Genomic DNA, 1,831 nt, shown 5'->3' with positions numbered 1-1,831 from the left:
TTATTGTCATTAGTGATTATCTCAATATCGGCTAAAAGAATTGACAAAATCCTACACACTGTGCCTTTAATCTTTCTTGCTGTAGAAAAAATGACGACAGTCTTTCTAATATCTTTCCTGATTGCCTGAAGTATATAGCTACTACAAACTTATTTTATTGCATCAGTGGTGTGTATTAAGTTAACTTCTGAGCATCAGAAGAAATAAAATGTGAAACTTGGTTTCCTAACAAATTGATTGTGTTTTTAAAGTAAACAGTAGGTGGCAGTAATAAAAATGAGGTTAAACCCTGGTAGTCTTTGGCTAATAAAAATAATGTATTCAGCATTTTCTACTGCACGTAAGAAACAGATTTATGAAACAGGGATTGCTGTTTAGAGCTCTTAGTATTTAATAAAGTTATACTTTTCATCATCAAATTTGTGAGTAATGAGGTTTTAGAGCAGAGGGAGGCAAACAGAACTGGATAAATATATGTTTTTTTTTTGTTAATCATGCATTAATTGTTTCTTCTTCTTTATGGTTTTCTGACAGGTTCCTGGAAGAATGTGAAGCTGGAGCTAAAAAGTATCTGAAGTTCTGCTCCTCAGGTATGCTCGCCACAGAAGTCTATAAGACATAAAGCCATACAGGTCAGTGTTTTGAAGTGGGACTGCCCCCTATGGTTGACCCTGCCTCTGAGCAGCAGGAGTTTCCATGCTTCAGCTCTTCTGGTCCTAATCCTACAGCCAGACCTCACACTTTATTGCGCACTGGTTTTCCCTTCAAGATGGGTGGGGGTTCAAAGCCGACAGTCTTCAGACATTGTTTCTTCTCTCTGCTGATGCTGAAGACCTGCTGGCTGCTAGGCTCCATCTCCCAGAAGCCCACTGTCTTTGCAGACTCCCAGCAGCCTGTGCAGGAGTACGCCCACTCTATTCGCCTGGACGGTGATATCATCTTGGGCGGTTTGTTCCCTGTGCATGCCCGGGGTGAAAGAGGTATCCCCTGTGGTGAGCTGAAGAAGGAGAAGGGCATCCATCGTCTGGAAGCCATGCTGTTTGCTATCGACCTCATCAACAAGGATCCAGACCTGCTACCCAACGTGACACTAGGGGCACGCATCCTGGATACGTGTTCACGTGACACCTATGCTCTAGAGCAGTCGCTCACTTTTGTTCAGGCGCTTATTGAGAGAGATGGCTCAGACGTCCGCTGCGCCAATGGGGAGCCGCCCATCTTTGCCAAACCAGATAAAGTCATTGGAGTCATTGGAGCATCGTCCAGCTCTGTGTCCATCATGGTTGCCAACATCCTGCGCTTGTTCAAGGTAAGACGACTCTAAAATGTAATGTTTGTAGTTTGATCTGGTGGTCTATCGTAACGCCTCTGCTTTGGTCTGAATTTAAGTTTGAATCCTGTTAAGAATAAATAACAAATGTTTGTAAATGGCTTTTGCAAGGAAGTCACCAAAAATGTTCACAGTTCTCGTTAATTTTCTTGCACGAATCGCTGTGGTTTGCAGTCTTGTCTCTTAAATTTCAAAAGTTCAAAATTTTGTGTGACTCAGTTTCTTTCAGAATATTGACAGGGTTGTAACGAGTGGCTCCAATGCCAATTATAACAAGGTTTACGATTAAAAAAATGGTCCAGTTCTGATTATTTTCATTTCACAGATTAAATCATAGACATGGGGGCAGCTGCCAATGTGTGTACAAAGTGAACCAAAACAGGAACAGTGTGGGCAAACAGATAATGGGCGTCATGCAAGAACCGTTCGTACGCACAGATTTGTTCTTAAGTTGTGCGTACGAGTGATTTAGGAGAATTTGTGGCATTCACCAATGTTTTC

General features: G+C 42.0%; 1 protein-coding gene across 1 annotated transcript in view; it reads left to right on the top strand.

The window, feature by feature from the left end:
- LOC106525874 (metabotropic glutamate receptor 8) overlaps window positions 1-1,831 on the top strand; it is a 180,298-nt gene that overhangs the window by 7,592 nt on the left and 170,875 nt on the right. Inside the window, exon 2 of the mRNA XM_014020246.1 lies at window positions 535-1,309. Within this exon, the coding sequence (XP_013875700.1) occupies window positions 662-1,309 (648 nt within the window). The 5' untranslated portion in view covers window positions 535-661. The remainder of the gene's footprint in view (window positions 1-534; window positions 1,310-1,831) is intronic.

The sequence above is a fragment of the Austrofundulus limnaeus genome, unplaced genomic scaffold (assembly GCF_001266775.1).
Source record: "Austrofundulus limnaeus strain Quisiro unplaced genomic scaffold, Austrofundulus_limnaeus-1.0 Scaffold245, whole genome shotgun sequence".
NCBI classification, from domain to species: Eukaryota; Metazoa; Chordata; class Actinopteri; order Cyprinodontiformes; family Rivulidae; genus Austrofundulus; species Austrofundulus limnaeus.
This window is presented reverse-complemented; position numbering and strand designations above follow the sequence as displayed.